This window comes from Cnephaeus nilssonii (assembly GCF_951640355.1).
Source record: "Cnephaeus nilssonii genome assembly, chromosome: 12".
Lineage (NCBI taxonomy): Eukaryota > Metazoa > Chordata > Mammalia > Chiroptera > Vespertilionidae > Cnephaeus > Cnephaeus nilssonii.
Genome location: NC_137083.1, coordinates 2,954,487 through 2,970,376, shown reverse-complemented (window position 1 = coordinate 2,970,376; position 15,890 = coordinate 2,954,487). Strand labels below are relative to the sequence as shown.

The following is a 15,890-nucleotide window of genomic DNA, read 5'->3' as shown; positions in this document are numbered from 1 at the left end:
AGAGAGGGTAGGAGGCGGGCTCCGCGGGAAGAACAGCGGCCAGTGAGGGAGAGGAAGGCCCGCGGTGGAGGGGCGGAGGGGCGGAGGGACCGGTCGGGGTCCTGCGTGGGCCCGAGGCGGCCGGGCTGGCCACTGTCCGGGTCCGAGGCCCCCAGAGGCCCTGAGTGCAGGTGGGCACCTGGGCACGGCTCCTGAGTCAGAGGCCAGGGCGCACCTTGACTAGGCGACACCCTCGGGCAGGTGGCACGAACATGCCAACCCCTAGGCTCTTCATGGACAACAGGGATGTAAGGTCGTGGTGAGGGTGGAGGTCACAGTGTGAACACTTCTGGAATGTTCTCCGGGGACAGGCCCTGAGCTCCTCCTCCCAGCTGTCCCCTGGGATAAGCACGGGGGTCGCCTTCCTGCTGCAGGTGAGACTAGGGCCAGGCTCATTCCCTTACTCAGCCTGCCCAACACCTGGGCCGAGGGGCGGGGACTCCGCGCACGCGGGAGAGGGAAAAGCCCCCATAAATAACTGTAACCCCCAAAGCTCCTCACAGCGGGTCTTGAGAGTGTGGGGTACGGTTTTTTGTATTTACACGTTAGACTCCCGTACACATTTCCCCTACCTGTAAGGAATGTGACATCAGATGGATGCTAGAGAGAAGAATGTGACAGCAGATGGATGCTAGAGAGAAGAATGTGACATCAGATGGATGCTAGAGAGAAGAATGTGACATCAGATGGATGCTAGAGAGAAGAATGTGACATCGGATGGATGCTAGAGAAGAATGTGACATCAGATGGATGCTAGAGAAGAATGTGACATCAGATGGATGCTAGAGAGAAGAATGTGACATCAGATGGATGCTAGAGAAGAATGTGACAGCAGATGGATGCTAGAGAAGAATGTGACAGCAGATGGATGCTAGAGAGAAGAATGTGACATCAGATGGATGCTAGAGAGAAGAATGTGACATCGGATGGATGCTAGAGAAGAATGTGACATCAGATGGATGCTAGAGAGAAGAATGTGACATCGGATGGATGCTAGAGAAGAATGTGACATCAGATGGATGCTAGAGAAGAATGTGACATCAGATGGATGCTAGAGAAAAGAATGTGACATCAGATGGATGCTAGAGAGAAGAATGTGACATCAGATGGATGCTAGAGAGAAGAATGTGACATCAGATGGATGCTAGAGAAGAATGTGACATCAGATGGATGCTAGAGAAGAATGTGACAGCAGATGGATGCTAGAGAGAAGAATGTGACATCAGATGGATGCTAGAGAGAAGAATGTGACATCAGATGGATGCTAGAGAGAAGAATGTGACAGCAGATGGATGCTAGAGAGAAGAATGTGACATCGGATGGATGCTAGAGAGAAGAAGGTTATTGCCCTTCTAGAAGACAAAGGCCATCCAAGTAAGGCCGTGCTGGTCAGGACTGGCGTCGCCGGTCTAATGCACTTTTTTTTTTAATCCTCACCCGAGGACATTTCTCCATTGATTTTTAGGGAGAGGGAAAGGGAGAAGGAAAGACAGAGAGAAACATGGATGTGGGAGAAACACATCGACTGGTTGCCTCCTGCACGCGCCCCAACCAGGGCCTGGGCCAGGGAGGAGCCTGCAACCGAGGTGTGTGCCCTTGACCGGAATCGAACCCGGGACCCTTTGGTCTGCAGGCTGGCGCTCTATCCACTGAGCCGCACCGGCCAGGGTCTAGCACACTCTTTATCCCGCTACCATAATGCGCAGACTGGGGACGTTGTTCACGGACAAGGGAGTTTTGGACACGCACGCGACCAGTGGGAGCGCTCAGGCGTCCACCCGGTGGTGGCGACCTCAGTGCTGAGGGCAGTTGTTCCGAGAGCCCCGGACAGTCGCACCGGGGCTTTCTGACCTCCGGCTCCGCGAACCCCCAGCCTGCGAGTCCCCAGCCCGCGAGTCCTGCCGAGGAAGTATCACCTTTCCTTCTCTGAGTCAAGAATGCGGGGACATTTCCCGCATTTTTCATAAATGACGCACACATTCCACTTCACGGCCAGAAAAATCCAGAGGCAGAGACGCTTGGGAGAACCGACCTCCACGGGGCGGCAGGCGCCTCCCACCCCGTGTTTAGGTTCGGGTCTCGCCTGCGTTGGTGTTCGCCCTCAATGTCGAGGACGGTCCGGATGCGAGGGGCCCTGGCACCGGCTAGTTTATCGTCTGGAAGCTACTAGTAAACCCAGAAGGGAGGGTATCGCCTACCGTAACCGACCACGGCTACAGGGGAACTGCCTCCAGCCGCGTCCTAGGAAAGGCACTCCGCAGGGTGTGAGACATGCACGTGCATGTTTGTATCAGAAATAGTCGTAGGGGAGGGGGGGAGGGGGAGCAGAGTGAGGCACTACATTATTCTCACTCATAAACGGCTCCAGGCACAACGTCCATTCAAGTCCCAGGAAGTGGCAGCCGATGTAAAGACACGAAGAGGTAACTACAAGGTCTCAGGTTATCCATTAACTTGGCAGTGAAGCCAAGGGCGAGTTCTCCCATTCGCCACATTCACAGCCCCTGGGAGTGAGCACGGTGACGCCGGCAGGTGCCAGGACAGTTCAGCACCCACCATGCGAATAATCCAAGTGAAGGGGAGGGCGCTGTGTCCTGGTCTACCCCTCTATTCAAATGCGCTGAGTGAAGAAGAAAAAGGGTTTTGCAAAGCAGCACCGGAGCAAACCTGACATCGTTTTCCTGGCGGATCTTGCTCAGGAGGCTGCGCACCTGCGGTGGGTTCTGAAGTGTGATAACCAGCGGGCGGTAGTGACGAGTGGCCACCAACTCCACAGCCCTCAGACCGCGCTGCTGGCCACGCACTCCACAGCCTTCAGACCGCGCTGCTGGCCACCAACTCCACAGCCTTCAGACTGCGCTGCTGGCCACGCACTCCACAGCCCTCAGACCGCGCTGCTGGCCACGCACTCCACAGCCTTCAGACCGCGCTGCTGGCCACCAACTCCACAGCCCTCAGACCGTGCTGCTGGCCACGCACTCCACAGCCCTCAGACCGCGCTGCTGGTCACCAACTCCTCAGCCTTCAGACCGCGCTGCTGGCCACGCACTCCACAGCCCTCAGACCGCGCTGCTGGTCACCAACTCCTCAGCCTTCAGACCGCGCTGCTGGCCACGCACTCCACAGCCTTCAGACCGCGCTGCTGGCCACGCACTCCACAGCCTTCAGACCGCGCTGCTGGCCACGCACTCCACAGCCCTCAGACCGTGCTGCTGGCCACGCACTCCACAGCCCTCAGACCGCGCTGCTGGCCACCAACTCCTCAGCCTTCAGACCGCGCTGCTGGCCACGAACTCCACAGCCTTCAGACCGCGCTGCTGGCCACGCACTCCACAGCCCTCAGACCGCGCTGCTGGCCACCAACTCCACAGCCTTCAGACCGCGCTGCTGGCCACGCACTCCACAGCCTTCAGACCGCGCTGCTGGCCACCAACTCCACAGCCTTCAGACCGCGCTGCTGGCCACGCACTCCACAGCCCTCAGACCGCGCTGCTGGCCACCAACTCCACAGCCTTCAGACCGCACTGCTGGCCACGCACTCCACAGCCTTCAGACCGCGCTGCTGGCCACGCACTCCACAGCCCTCAGACCGCGCTGCTGGCCACCAACTCCACAGCCTTCAGACCGCGCTGCTGGCCACGAACTCCACAGCCTTCAGACCGTGCTGCTGGCCACCAACTCCACAGCCTTCAGACCGCACTGCTGGCCACGAACTCCACAGCCTTCAGACCGCGCTGCTGGCCACCAACTCCACAGCCTTCAGACCGCGCTGCTGGCCACGCACTCCACAGCCCTCAGACCGCGCTGCTGGCCACGCACTCCACAGCCTTCAGACCGCGCTGCTGGCCACCAACTCCACAGCCTTCAGACCGCGCTGCTGGCCACACACTCCACAGCCCTCAGACCGCGCTGCTGAGAGGGAAGCAGCACCAGGTTCTGACCCTGAAAACCATCTTCTTGAGGAACTTTCTCAAACCCCGTCTGTGATGGGACCTTTTCCGGCACCCTTGCTGACTAAGGCCCTGCACAGATTCAGTAAGTGACTGGTGTCTGTCCCAGCCACCACGACACGGATGCATTCGTGAAAACATGCAAATGTCAGCCTGTCACCTGGGAGACTAGGCGGCACATCTGTCCCCCCAGAGCAGTGCTTCCCAGCGTGGGGACCCCCCGCCACAAGGGGCAATTGGATGTGTAAGGGGGGCAATTCGAGAATGAGTTCTTCACAGTGATTTTTTTTTTTGCATTTCTTATGGTTCTAGGGGCCTCATATACTGTATGTAAATATATACTGTGACACATTTATGCATTTCAGTTCTCTATTATATGTTTTGAAACTTTTTTTTTGCCATTTTTCCATATCACTTCATATTACTATTTTTTAAAACAAGTTCTTAGTGATTTCTTCCTCAGGACTTCCACTGTCCTTTCCTTCTTCTATCTTTCTCTTTCATGGAGGCCGTGTTCTTTGGAAGCTTGTGTAGACCAAGTTCATGGCCTTTTAGGCTTCCTCCCCGTGAACAGGCGCTCGCCCTTTGAATAATCTATAATAATAAAAGGGTCATATGCAATGAGACCGGACATCCTTCCTTCCGGACAAAGCTGCAGCGGGCGAGGGCCGGGGCAGAGCCGGCAGAGGCCAGGGGTGGGGCGGGCCGGGGCCAAGGCCCTTGCATGAATTTCGTGCATTGGGCCTCTAGGAAGAACTGTATGTCACAGGTGGGGGGATCAGGATTTTAGAGATGCACAGGTGGGCGTGGCCAAAAGGAGGTTGGGGAGCAGCGCCCTAGAGCCTGGAGCGAGAGGCAGGAACCTGAGCGAGCGGCCCCCGCGACGTCACGCAGGAGGAAACCCAGCCGCCGCCGCACGCGCCGCCCCGCACGGGCAGGACAACCGTCAGGTGCCGCATTTCTGCCTCTGGAACAAAACCCGTCATGGACGCTCCGCAAACAACGCTCCGTACAGCGGTCTGGGGCCCCTGCGTCCTTCTCCACGGCCGGCCGCGCCGGGAGCTCACAGCCCGCCACGCGTGTCCTTCGTGTCCTTCGGCACAAAGCTACCTGCTTGCTGCCAGGCGCTCTCTGCGCCCACCCAGGTAGGGCCCCGGCCTCCCCACAGCAACGCCGGAAGGGGAGATCTCCGCGCTCACAGCGACCGGGCCCGATCCTCGGGTAAAGCGTTTTCCGAGTTCAGCGTGACTCGACGCCGTGACTGTGCCTGGGGTCCCGCAGGTTCTGCTTCTGTTCTCTGCCTTCGGTGGGAGGCGGTCCTGAGGGTGTGAGGTCGTGGTTTTGCTTAATCACAGCGAGTTTTAGGGGCAGCTCATGTGACTGGGGAGAAATGTTAAAGCTATCCACGATCACCCAGGCTCTCGTTCAAGTCTTCACATCTGGTTGTTCCTTTAAACACACACCGAGAAGCCAAGTGACCATTTTGATTTTTAGATGTAAAATGTGTCGCCTCGCGGGCATCTTCCTTTTGGCACCGTCAGTTTCCTCTGGTCGTGTAGAGAAACAAAGTGGGAAATGCTGGCGGGCTGGCCCCGGCCCACAGGTCTCTCCTCGTTCTTTCATTGTTTGAGGCCCAGCTAAGCGTTCTCCTTCGGAGACGCTCGCTCACCACAGAGACGGAATTCGCCCCTCTGCTGGCTCCCGAGCCCCAGATCACACCTGGGAGAAGGAACCGCACCTCAGAGAGCTGTGTAGGAGCCTCTCTCCCTGCTCAGCTCTTCCAGGAGGCCAGTCCTTCGGGAACCTCGTTCTTTTAGGATAAACCCAGAGCCCAGCAGGTCGGCATGGAGCGTCCCTGCTCCTCCGGCCCTGGCTGCACCCGCGTCTCCCGCCCCACAGGCCTCTCAGAGCCCAGGCTGGGGCCCCAGGAAGGTGCATTATTCCACTATCAAGTTCAAGGTGCTCCCGCTGCTGGCAACACTGAGCTGCCGGAGGAGACTGTTGATGGATGAATTCATGGAAATGAAAAGCAGCTTCGAGGCTGATGCACTGATGAGACCCCAAAGCGCCCTGGGCCGCGAGGAGGCGGTGTACTGAGTCAGACCCCTGGGGAGCCGGGAACAAAGACCATTTCTTCTCCGCCACAGCTGCGCACGCCACGCACCACCCCCCGCGGACTCGTCAGGAAGGTGTGCTGCTCCATCCCCAGGTTCACAGGGCCTGGGGTGCAGTGAGGCACCCCCTCTCAGAAGCACCCGGGTGGCCCTAAGGGACGTGCGAGGCTCGAGAGCTCCTGCTTGGCGGGAAAACCCCCCCCGCCCCCCCCCCTTAACGTCTTCTCCATTCAGTCTCTGATGCCTAAACCGAGGACTCGGTGCGTCTCAACTAGGAACGGGGTTCCTCCCTGAGGACGGGCAGCCGTGGACACACCTGGTCCGCAGCGCACTTACAGGCACTATTGATTATTGATCAGCTGCCGATCACCGCCATGAGCAGGCTGCTGACCACAGCTGCCCAGAACCCAGCCTCGCTCCATCGGGGTGCTGACATCGGGGTGCTGACAGGGCGTGGGAAGGGCTGGGGGGGGGGGCTGTTCCCCAGCCAAAGGCAATCCCTGCAAGGGGGCTCTCCAGGGAACAATGGCTCCAGGCCACTGCTCTCCTGGGCTCCAGACCTTCCTGTCTGAGCCCCCTGCATCCGCCCAGTGACTCAGGTCTAGCGCCCCCTGGACCTTCCCGTCTGAGCCCCTCGCATCCGCCCAGGGACTCCCGTCGTCCTAAGAATGCACAGCGCCCAGGCTGGACTCAGTCTATCCAGGCTCCTGCCAGACGCCTGCGTGCCCCCTGGGTCTGCATCTCTCCTCGCCCCACACGCTTACCCAGCAGTTCAGCCTCCCACCGGCCTGAGCGAGCGGCTCCGTCTGCACTCCCATCGCTCCTGCATCTCCATCTCTGCTCTGCTCCCGCACTGCCCTGCCCGTCTCCACCGTCGCCCCCCAGCCCACTCCCCACAGCTCATCCCGTTCCTAGCTCAGAGCCCGGCGGCCACCCCCTCACACCGGGGACTGAGCCTCGCCACCGGTCCGGTCAGTCTCCCCGTCCGGCACCGAGCTCCGGGCCTCGGCAGCGCTGGCTGCTCCTGGCGCAGCTCTGGGAATGCCTTCACGTTGCCTTCCCGGCGAACACCCAGCGCTCTGCAGGCTCCGGGGAGAGATGCTCCCATGCGGGGCTCTTCCTGGCCCCGGATCAGGCGGAACCAGAAGCAAAGACCAGCCCTGGCTGGTGTGGTTGGAGGGTCAGCCTACAGACCGAAGGGCCAGGTTCGGTTCCTGGCCAAGCCACGTACCTGGGTTGCAGGTCCGATCCCCGGGCCCAGCTGGGGAGCATTTGGGAGGCAATCGATGTGTCCCTCTCACATCAATGTTTCTCTCTCTCCCCCTCCTTCCCTAAAAAAAAAAGGGAAAAATATCCTCAGGTGAGGATGAACAAAACAAAATAAAATAAAATAAAATAAAATAAAATAAAAGCAAAGGCTAATCCCAGAAGGCTTCCCTGTGCCGTCGGACCTGCCGCGGCTTCTGCCAGGGTTTCACGCGTGCTGCCTGCAGACCCCTCTCCCCCTAACGGCCTGCCGGGCACTGAGAGCAAGTCCCCCGTGTGACTCAGCCCTGCAGCTCAGACGGAGGACGGAACAGCCCCAGTCACTCCCTGTGGTCCGAACACGAAGAAAAGAATGCAAACAAAAGCCCGCGGCGTCGTAGGTAGCGATCCTTGTCCTTACACCGAAGGACAAACAGCCGCGGCTCCTTACGTAACTGTTTACCCCAGCTCAGGGCCGTGTGCAGGCGCAGGAGGGCAGGGTGCGTTGTGGGAGTGTTTCGAGCTGTGGACACGGCCTCCCCATCCAACCACCGGGCCCGAAACTGCAATTCAAGGTCTCGTTCCTGAGACGTTCCAGATGCCGTCGGAAAGGACACCGTGGCTCTGGGGCTTCCTGGGAGAACCCACCAGAACGGGACACAGCGTGGAACCCAGAGGGACACTCTACCCTCCCGTGCTCGCCACACACACGGCCCTCGTAGGCGCGCTGCTGGCTCCGGCGGGAGAGAAGTGGGTTTTAAGCACACACAATGCACACAGGCCTCGTCCGTAGCAGCTCGACGGCTGAGCTTCCCCCTCGGAGCCCCCGAGACCGCGTGTGGACGCCCGCCCTCCGCCTCCCACAGGCCTGGGCCACAGCTCCCGGCCCCGCCCCGCCCCCTCTCCTGCTCCCGGGGCTCAGGGAACTTTCTGGACACCCGGATGGAGTGTGTCTACCTAAACGCGTAGGAAGAACGTTGGACTGAATGGCTCCGACAAAGAGAAAACTTCAGTCAAACTGGTTATCTGACAGGAGGGTGACGCCTGGGTCCTGGCCCGAATCCCAGCTGACCTGCCCGCACCCGGGCCGGAGGGCAGACCCTCCTCAGCTGCTGTTAAAGAGCCGACGGCGGCAGTTTTCTGGAAAGGGCAGCCTTCTAGGGGGAAAGCGAGAACGGAGGTGTGAGCCGGCGCCAGTCCCAGGGGCGCGGCCTCCGCGAGCAAGCCCCCTCCGCTCTCCCGTGTGTTCATCGGTCAAGGATAAACCAGTCAGCACGCACGGAGACCGAAACCGCTTCTCATCACCACATCAACGTCCATACAGGACGGAGGAAAACGGAATCAAGAGCGTCTGCGGTGATCCGAGACGCCCACCCATTTTTCTCGTATCGACATGGAAACCGGGCCCGGGCAGCCAGATTCTAGAGCCTTAAACGTTCCTCAGAGCCGGCTCCTGTGAGAAAAACCCAACTCCAAGGAAGCCCATTGCTTCTGTGCCAGGTCTCCGTTAAACAGAGCGCGAACGCGGCTCTCACGGCAAGCCAAGGGGCGCACGAAGGCCACATGGTTCCCCAGGCGGGGCCTGCCACCCGCTGAGTGTCCCCGACACTCTGACCCCCTGCCCACTCCAGGGCCTGGCTCCCAGCATGGGGGTTCCCTTCACCACCCACACTCCCCCAGGTAAGATGAGCTGGCGGGCGCCCCCCTCCCTCACCCCCAGACCCGCTCTGCTGGTCCCGGAGTCGAGATCCAAGCAAAACCAAGAGCATGTTTTCTTTTTAAACAGGGCGGGCCCCCGTCCTCACTGACGCGGCCTCTGCAGGCATTTCGGAGCTCGTTCAGGAATAAAAGTGCGGTCTGCGGGCCCTGCCTCCGGAAGGGAGCGCGATGGAGCCGGCGGAGTGAGGCCGGGACACGGCGTGGACGCTGACACGCAATGTCTGAGGCCAGAAATATGTGAAGACCGTCGAAAGTCATAATGTGTTGGGAGGAGTGCCGGTTCCTGCCTCTCTCAGAACACCACCAGCTTCACCTCGCCGTTCTGCAAGAGCCGGGGCTTGCTCAGCGCTCTCTCCAAGGCCGATCTCACAGGCCGCCCGAGGGATGCTGAGCGAGGCCCACGTCGCTGCCGACTGGGCGGCTCTGATGCCCCCAGGGACAGGCGGCCACCCGACCTCGGAGTAACTGTGAGCGGGAGTCTAGACCACGGATCGGGGGCCCGGGAGTCCTCACCAGGGACCACCCTGAGGCACCCGTCCCTGGGCCTGGTCCTGCCCCTCCCTTTCCCAACACCGGGCATCCCATGCCCTCCTAAGAGCAGAACTCACGGAGGCCAGGCAGCGGCGGCAGGTGACCTAAGTGCGAGCCCTGGCCCCGCCTCTTTCCAGCTGCCGGGAACGCAGTTACTTCTCTGGACCTGTTTCCCTAGGCGTCCCCAGAGCACCCACTTCCTGCTCCTGACGCAAGGGTTAACAGGACTGGGAGGACAGGCGATTCCATCTTAAACCAGGACAGTCCCTCTAAAATAAGGACATTTCTTGAACAAAACTGACCGGATTAGTGTGACATGGGTCTTTACCACTCTGTCAAAAGTCACATCTTGTATTTTTTAGACTTTGCCCCTTAAACGCTGGCCTCTTTCTGTGACTCTAACTGAACGACGCTGGCTCGCCTACTCCCACTGCTGTTTTTTTGTGTCCCCCCTCCCACCCAAGGAGCATCCTGTTTGAAGCGAATACAGAACTAACAGGCGAATTAAGTGGCATTTATATTTTTTTCCCAAAACAAATCTCCCGGCACTCACCGCCGTATTCGAAGGGCTAACAGGGAGGAGCAGGGGCTGTTTCTGGAGAAAAGGGGTGCGTGAAGGTGCCTGAGAGTTTAATTGCACTCAGGACAGCGTCTCAGCAGCAGAATGGGAGACACCCCCGCCTCCCGGCCCCTGTGGAGGGGGATTCGGGAGCCGGAAGGACCAGGCTCTGGGGGGGGGGGCACCAGGGAGGAGGCGCCCATCCCTCCTGGAGGAGGGCAGCTCTCAGCGGGCAGAGGAACCCACTGTTACGGACGGAAATCACCCCCAGCTCCTGTTCCCACGTTCTGCAAGAGGCTTCCAACTCCAGATGTTCCCCAAGAGCCCTTTACGTTGTCGCCAGCTAATCTTTCCGGAGTCTGTACCAGCCCCTCTCCCCGTGCCAACGACTGCCCGCCCTGGCAGCCGACGCCCGCACCTGGCAGCCGATGCCCACAGAACCACCTGAGGAGCTGAGCAGCCCCCCTCGGCCAGTCTCCCCCCAGACGGAGGAGACCGGGCCCGTCTGGGGGGTGGGAGGGAGGCAGGCTTGGGGCTTTGCTTGCTTTGCTTTGGTTTAAAATCCCCAGGGATTCTCATTTGCAACCAAGTGCGGCCGCCGCTCCGCACCTCCCCCGCCCTCCGGGCCGGTGACCTCAGCAGCAAGCCGGGACCTGAGCCTGGAACCGGCTGGCGATGTCGAAACGCAGTGAGACCTTCCCAGGCATGTTCTCACGTGGAGGGGCGCTGGCCCGGGGCCCCGGGGCCAGACTCTCATGTTCGCGGTGGGCGCTCGGCCCTCGGAGCCACCGACACCCATCCGTTTGGGTCAAAAATTAACCCGAATATTTTCGGTTGGCTCCATGTCAAAGTCTTCCGAAAGCGAAAAGAAACATCCCCGAGAGAAGCTCTCGGGATCCCGAGGAGGAAAGTTTGCTAAGAAAAAATAATAATAATAAAAGAGGCGGGGACCCGATCCCAGGAAATTGGGGTCCGCCCCGGCTGGTCGCACCCCTCCGGCTCCACCACGAACCCAGAGCCGCGACCGAGGCCTGCAGGTGGGGGCACGTCTGGGGGTCCCCGGAAGCGACCACGGCACCAGACCCCACGGGCCCTGGGGACGCGGGAGATCTCGGGGGAGCTCGGGGGTCCGCGCTCCCCACTTTTGACGGAAGTGGACAGCGCGTCCCTCCCAGGCGCCGCAGGAGTCAGCGACCGAGCCCCGCACTCGGCCTCCGGGTCCGGCTGCAGCTGCATCCCCGGGAGGGGACCCGCGAGCCGGTTCCCGGGGGACGCGGTGCAGGGAGGCCCGGAGGTCCCGAGGGGAGGCGCGCCCTCCCGCCGTCCTTGGGGGGGGGGACCCCGGGGACCTGGGACGCACGTGCCGGGACGCCCGCCGCCCCGCGCGCGAGGGCAGCAAAGTAAGAAAGTTGCGAGCGCTTCGGCGAGTCCCGATCCCCGCACCCCGCACCCCGCAGCCCGGTCCCCGCAGCCCGGTCCCCGCAGTCCCTCCTCCGGCCGCCGCGGGCTCGCCCGGCGCAGACACGCAGCGGCACGTCCCTCCCGCGGCCCCGGCCGAGGCGCCCGTCCCGGGGCAGCGCGGAGCGGCGGGCACGCCCTTACCTTTCTTCTCCTCCAGCGCCGGGCGCGCCGGCAGCTGCGCCGCCAGCAGCACCAGGAGCGCGGCTCCCGCCGTCCGGGAGGGTCGCATCGCCGCCCGGAGCCCGCAGGGAGTCCGGGAAGGAATCGGCGGCCGTGCGCTCCGGCGGCGGCGGCGAGGCGAGGGCTCCGGGGGTGGCCTGTGGTCCGGCGGGGAGGCGGCGGCCGCCGGGCTGCTCGGGACTCGCCGGGGACTCGGTCCGCCCTGGCCGGGGTGTGCGCACCGAGCGGGGGGCGGAGGCTGCTGCGCCCGCGCCGCGCCGGGGCTGCCCGGACGTCTAGCGCGCGGGGCGGGGGCGCGGGGAGGCTGGGCCGGGAGGAGGAGGGACCAGCCGAGGAGGAGGGATCGCGGAGCCCAAGGCGAGGCGGAGGGAGGAGGAACCAGCGGCGGGGCCGGCGGCCCGCAGCGGCGCGGAGGTGGCGGGCGGAGGTGGCCCCGCGGGACCGGGCGCTCGGAGAAGGGCGGGCGGGAGCCCCTGCTTAGCCTCCGAGAGGGCGTTCCCCGCCCTGGGGCCAGGACCCGGCCTGAGAACTAGGTGAACCAGCCTGCGTCCAGGCGAATGGGTGCCAGGTCGCCATGCCCCCCCCCCTCCTGCCACCTGCAGAGCAGACCGTGCCAGCGCCCTGTGAACTGGCCCAGCCCGAGGCCCCAGGCCGGGCAATGGCACGGATAGGGCAGCGCCCCTTTATCTCGCCCATCGCCTGCGCAGCGCCGGGAGCCCAGTGAGGACAGAGGACCGCCTGGCAGCCACGCCGCCCCGCGCTGGGCCCGGGCCCCTGGAGTGCCCGGAGGCTGAGTTGTAGCTTTCAAGTCCCAAGGGCCCTTCTCGTCCCGCCAAGCATCCTCGACATCCCCTGAAAAGGCACAGCGCGCTCCTGGCCCGGAGCCGGGCGGGGGAAGTGTCCACTGAATGAACGCAGGAGGCCCGGGCCAGCCCACGGCCCCCAGAGGCCGCCAGCCACGGTGCTTGAGAGCAAATGCCTGTGGTCAGTTGTTGCGCAAAAGTCAAGCCCTGAGAATACAGGCTGGACACCAACCCAAGTGGGGTGCTTTTCCAGGGGAGCTGGGTGCCCCCCTTCCCATGCCTGGCCCGAGGAGGCCGCACGGGGCCGGGCAGGAGTGCCCACCTGGGCAGCCCCCTGAGGATGGGCCAGAGGAGACCCGGCTCCCGGGCTGCGCCAAGGTGGGCTAAGCCACGTCTGCTCCGCGCTCCTTCCCACAGGACAGGTGTCCTCGCGCCCATTGTACACCCAGATCCCCAGCCGCCCTCACCAACGCCCTGCCTGCCCGCATGGCAGCTGGCCAGTCTGGTCTCCCCCGAAAGCAGGACTCACAGAAGCAAAGTAAGGGGAGTTCCAGGCCGCCCCCTCCTGTGTGGGGGTGGGGTGGGGAGAGGGACATCTGTCCTCCCTCCCGCAGAGCCGCCCCTGTCCTCTGAGCGGAGAGTCCGTGTGTCTGTTCCGGTGTTTGAACGAACAGGACCCTCTGCGCCTCTGAGCTCCGCGCCCCGGCAGGGAAGGCTGTGAAGGTCCAGCGTGGTCCCCGCCGCAGGCTCCAGAGGAGGTCACATGCTACATGTCACACGTGACAAACCCAGAGCAGCGTGTGGAGAAACACAGCTATGCACGCCGCACAGAGGAGGGAAGGGCAACCCAGGAACACGACGTGGGACGCAGCCCGAAGCCAGGCGCGCGTCTGACAGCCCAGTCCTGTGGGCACCCTCCACCGGCCCCAGAGCTGACTCCAGAGCCTTCTGCCCAGGAAATATGGTGGGTGGTGGCACAAATCATACTGTCCACGTGTTAAAACGCCGATCGATTGAAGCTACAGCTAATGGTTAGGATTGCATGGGGCCCGGCCGGTGTGGCTCAGGGGTTGAGCATAGACCCAGGAACCAGGAGGTCACGGTTCGATTCCCAGTCAGGGCACATGCTCTGGTTGTGGGCTCGATCCCCAGCAGGGGGCGTGCAGGAGGCAGCCGATCAAAGATTCTCTCTCAGCAAGGATGTTTCAATCTCTTCCCCTCTCCCTCTTCCTCTCTCTGAAAAATCAATAAAAACAGTAAAAAAAAAGAAAAAAAAAAAAAAAAAAGAGACTGTGTGGGGATGTCTGCCATGACCCCCAGAGGAGACAATACTGCAGAGCGTCAAGTTATGAACCAGGAGGTCAGGGTTCGATTCCGGTCAAGGGCACACCCACCGCTCCGCAGCAGCAGCCTTCACGGCGCAGTGCGCTAACCATTGTTCCATACGTTCCATAGGATCTGATACCTTCAGAAGCCAGGATTCCTCGGGGGCACCCCTGCACGGGGGGCCCACCCTGGGGATGGGGGAAGGGTGAGCCCCAAGGCCCCCTGGCCACTGATGTGAAGTGTGGTTCCTCCCTGAACTGGTGACGTGGGAGTGACCGTCAGGGTGACTGTGCTCTTCGGCGGCAGTCGGGTGGCGTGTCCGGTTGGAGTGTCCGGTGACTGTGGAACTTGTTAAACAGGACGATGGCCGCGGGCCTGCACGTATTTCAGTTCTGTCTTCGGCGAGGGGCCTCTGACCACCTGTTCTCTCTGGCCTGGGAGGTCAAAGCGGGAAGGGACAAGGAAAAACATCGAAGCGTGCATTTCAGAACCTAAACACGGATCCTGGGTAAACTGGGAGCCTTCTCCAAGTGGAGGCGCTGCCTCCGGGGGGACGGGGCTCCCCATCCTGAGCGAGGTGTGCCTGCAGGGGCGTCCGGGACCAGGGGAGGCAGAGTCAGGGAGGGGACGAGGCCCCTTCCGACCCTACATTCCGTGGGAACACGCGTTTCTAAAACAGGCTTTCGCTTGGATGGACGTGCACCCGACGGCTCCTCTGAAGATGTTTGAGACGCAGAGCTGTGCTAACCGCCTTCCCAGCGGGACGGCGGGGGAGCTGGGCCGGGGCTGGAGGGAGACTTACTTCTTATCCCGTCTGTGCTCTCAGACCCCCGTGGGCAGCAGCACCGGCTTCCGTAAGGGAAGGGCCGTGGCTCCGGGCCCTCCTGTGGGTCCTCCTCGGCCCGGACTCTCTCCCTTGAGCCTGGTTATCGGTGGAGCCTGTGTCGGCCGAGCCCGGAGGAGGCCGTCTTTTCCGGGGACCGCGTGCCGTGGCGCAGCTGCTGACGCACCACCTGTCGCTACACCCTCCTTAGTGTTGTGTGTCGTGAGGTTACCTCCAGGGCTCGGGGTCAGAGAGCGCTAAGAAGCAGAGCCGCGTTTCTGAATGCTGGTTTCTGGCTCTGCCGTTTGTCCGTTGCTTTGCACGGGGTGTTGTAGGAAGTTTCTGGACCCTGCACAGGGCTTTGCCCATGTCGAAGGTTTAAGCTGAGATGAAGCCTGGCCGGCGTGGCTCAGTGGTTGAGCGTCAAGTTATGAACCAGGAGGTCAGGGTTCGATTCCGGTCAAGGGCACATGCCTGGGTTGCAGGCTCGATCCCCAGTGTGGGGCGTGCAGGAGGCAGCCGGTCCATGGTTCCCTCTCATCATGGATGTTTCTATCTCCCTCTCCCTCTCCCTTCCGCCCTGAAATCAATACGAATACATTAAAAAACAACAAAAAGAAGGGGGATTAACCTAGCCGGAGGTGTCACTGCCTGCCTCAGGGATAGTTCCAACCGCAGAGCAAGCTCAGGGTCCAGGTGTGGTTTTGTGGCCCTTCAATATTTATTTTAATTGAGTTTTTGGCCACATTTAAACCATCAAGAGATTTCCATATTTGAAATGTGGACTCTCTGTTTCTCTTGATGATGTGCTGGCCAGTGGGGTCTGCTGCTGTGGAGGGGGTGATAACTGTCCCCTTCGGAAAGACTGAAGCTGGCAACTCACTCAACCCGCCAAACCTGCTTCGCCAGTTCAGGCTGCGGCTGGCATTTGGGCCTGCGCCCCGCCCTTCCTGGTTCAGCCGAGCTCGGGCCTCTTTACAGCTCCCTTCCCTCCTGCCCTTATCGTCCCTTCTCTGTCCAGCTCCTCTGGCTCCGTGTGTGTGTGTGTGTGTGTGTGTGTGTGTGTGTGTGTGCGCGCATCTGTGTGTGAGTGTCTATGTGTGTGACTGTGTGTGTGCGCATCTGTGTGGGAGTGTGTGT

General features: G+C 61.5%; 1 protein-coding gene across 1 annotated transcript in view; it reads right to left on the bottom strand.

The window, feature by feature from the left end:
* Positions 1-12,083, bottom strand: part of EGFR (epidermal growth factor receptor) — a 119,786-nt gene extending 107,703 nt beyond the window's left edge. The window contains exon 1 of the mRNA XM_079785579.1: positions 11,760-12,083. Within this exon, the coding sequence (XP_079641705.1) occupies positions 11,760-11,847 (88 nt within the window). The 5' untranslated portion in view covers positions 11,848-12,083. The remainder of the gene's footprint in view (positions 1-11,759) is intronic.
* Between the last annotated feature and the right edge of the window lie 3,807 nt (positions 12,084-15,890).